A 1,546-nucleotide genomic window follows, 5' to 3' on the forward strand; every position below is an offset into this window, starting at 1 on the left:
GAAGAAAAGGGACAAGAAGAGAGGGACAAAACCTAGAACAGATAATGGACGTCTATTCTATTAACATTTCTCTATCTGTAGAATGGTTGTGAAGTTAAATGAGCACTGAGAAAGGAAGAAATAGTTTTATTTTACTCTGCAGAGGAGAACAACACTCACAGTTGAACTGTTAGGGAGGCGCTGGCGGCATGGTTTCCCACCCCTGCATATAAAGATAATTCTCACTCACGAACATTGGGTCCTCCCAAGAGAAGCAACTTTCATTAAAGACAAACATTTTTCATTAGTCAGATAAAAAACATTTCCAAACAGCTCTTTGCTGTTCATAGCATTAGGGAGTCTCAAACACCTTGAAGGGCATGTATCTATATTTCACTCTTGTCTAGAGTTAAGAGGCAACTGCTCTCTGTCATCTCACTCCCAACTACCTGCATAACCCGCAGCATAGACAGGTTCAAGCTTACTTCTAATTGGCTGAGGAAAGGCACAGTCTAATATCTCATCTCACATGGGGATGTTTTATGTGTGGTCTTCTCAATTCAGAGGGCCCCTGTCTGTCTTTGTCTCAAATGTCCTAAATCCACCCCTGGTTGGGATTCTACATATCTTGAAGATTTCATGATACTGAGAATATTTTGATCTGGAGTCTCTTCTTAGAAGTGGTTAGTCTTTCTTTAACTAGCAGCTGCTCCGCTGAATGTTTCCTAAGATGGAGATCTTTTTCTGTTTTTGCTTCAAGGTTATTGCTGCAGGGTCTTGCCACCAACACGCATCTCTGTGGATTGGCGTTAGATCTCAGCAGCTGTGAGGTACACAGTAAACCAGCTCATCCTAATGCTAAACTCTGTGCCTGCAGGTTCTGATTGTCACTAAACAGTAAATCTGTGTGCAGCTGTGTTCGGCTGGGGCCCAGGTGATACAGGAGCACATCTCCGAGGCGACAGCAATCAGAACCCTGGATATCTCTGACAACAGTAGGCAGAACCACACTAAGATCAGCACTCTGTCCACCACAGCTGCTGTCCTCCGCTCGGGCTCAGCCCTGCGGGACGCCTTGCATAGATCCAGGTCCAAACGGGTCGGAAATGCAGACAGCTCTACTTTATCACACAACAATTAGAAAATATTTATATATGTTAAGCCTCCCTCCACTTTTCAGGTTTAAATAAGAAGTTGAATTTAAAGTGATGATAATCTATTTAGTTTAATTCACTTTAGATAAAAAAAAAAATCACATTCACAAGAGTCATAATGATCTGATCCAAATAAAAACATTACTTTAAGAAGCTGAAAACATTTAGGTTCAATTCACCATTAAACCCTGATTTGTCTACCTGGTGTTTCTAAACCAGCAGAGGGCCTCAGCTGTTCAGTTTCCTCCACTTCCTTATAGTCTGAAAGCGTAGGGTGACAGTGGAGAGTAACAGCTGCCAGTGGACTGCATCCAAGCAGAGGTGGATTAAATCAAAGCAGAGGTGGATTAAATCAAAGCAGAGGTGGATTAAATCAAAGCAGAGGTGGATTAAATCAAAGCAGAGGTGGGTTA

At 42.2% G+C, this 1,546-nt stretch overlaps 1 protein-coding gene across 1 annotated transcript in view; it reads left to right on the forward strand.

Moving 5' to 3' along the window:
- LOC107103285 (leucine-rich repeat-containing protein 16C-like) overlaps positions 1 to 1,546 on the forward strand; it is a gene marked incomplete at its 5' end in the record, with an annotated part of 70,876 nt that overhangs the window by 10,784 nt on the left and 58,546 nt on the right. The window contains 2 exons of the mRNA XM_015402928.1: positions 740 to 809; positions 893 to 974. Coding sequence (XP_015258414.1) covers positions 740 to 809; positions 893 to 974 — 152 coding nt within the window. The remainder of the gene's footprint in view (positions 1 to 739; positions 810 to 892; positions 975 to 1,546) is intronic.

This window comes from Cyprinodon variegatus, unplaced genomic scaffold, assembly GCF_000732505.1.
Source record: "Cyprinodon variegatus isolate N-32 unplaced genomic scaffold, C_variegatus-1.0 Scaffold1413, whole genome shotgun sequence".
Classification (NCBI taxonomy): domain Eukaryota; kingdom Metazoa; phylum Chordata; class Actinopteri; order Cyprinodontiformes; family Cyprinodontidae; genus Cyprinodon; species Cyprinodon variegatus.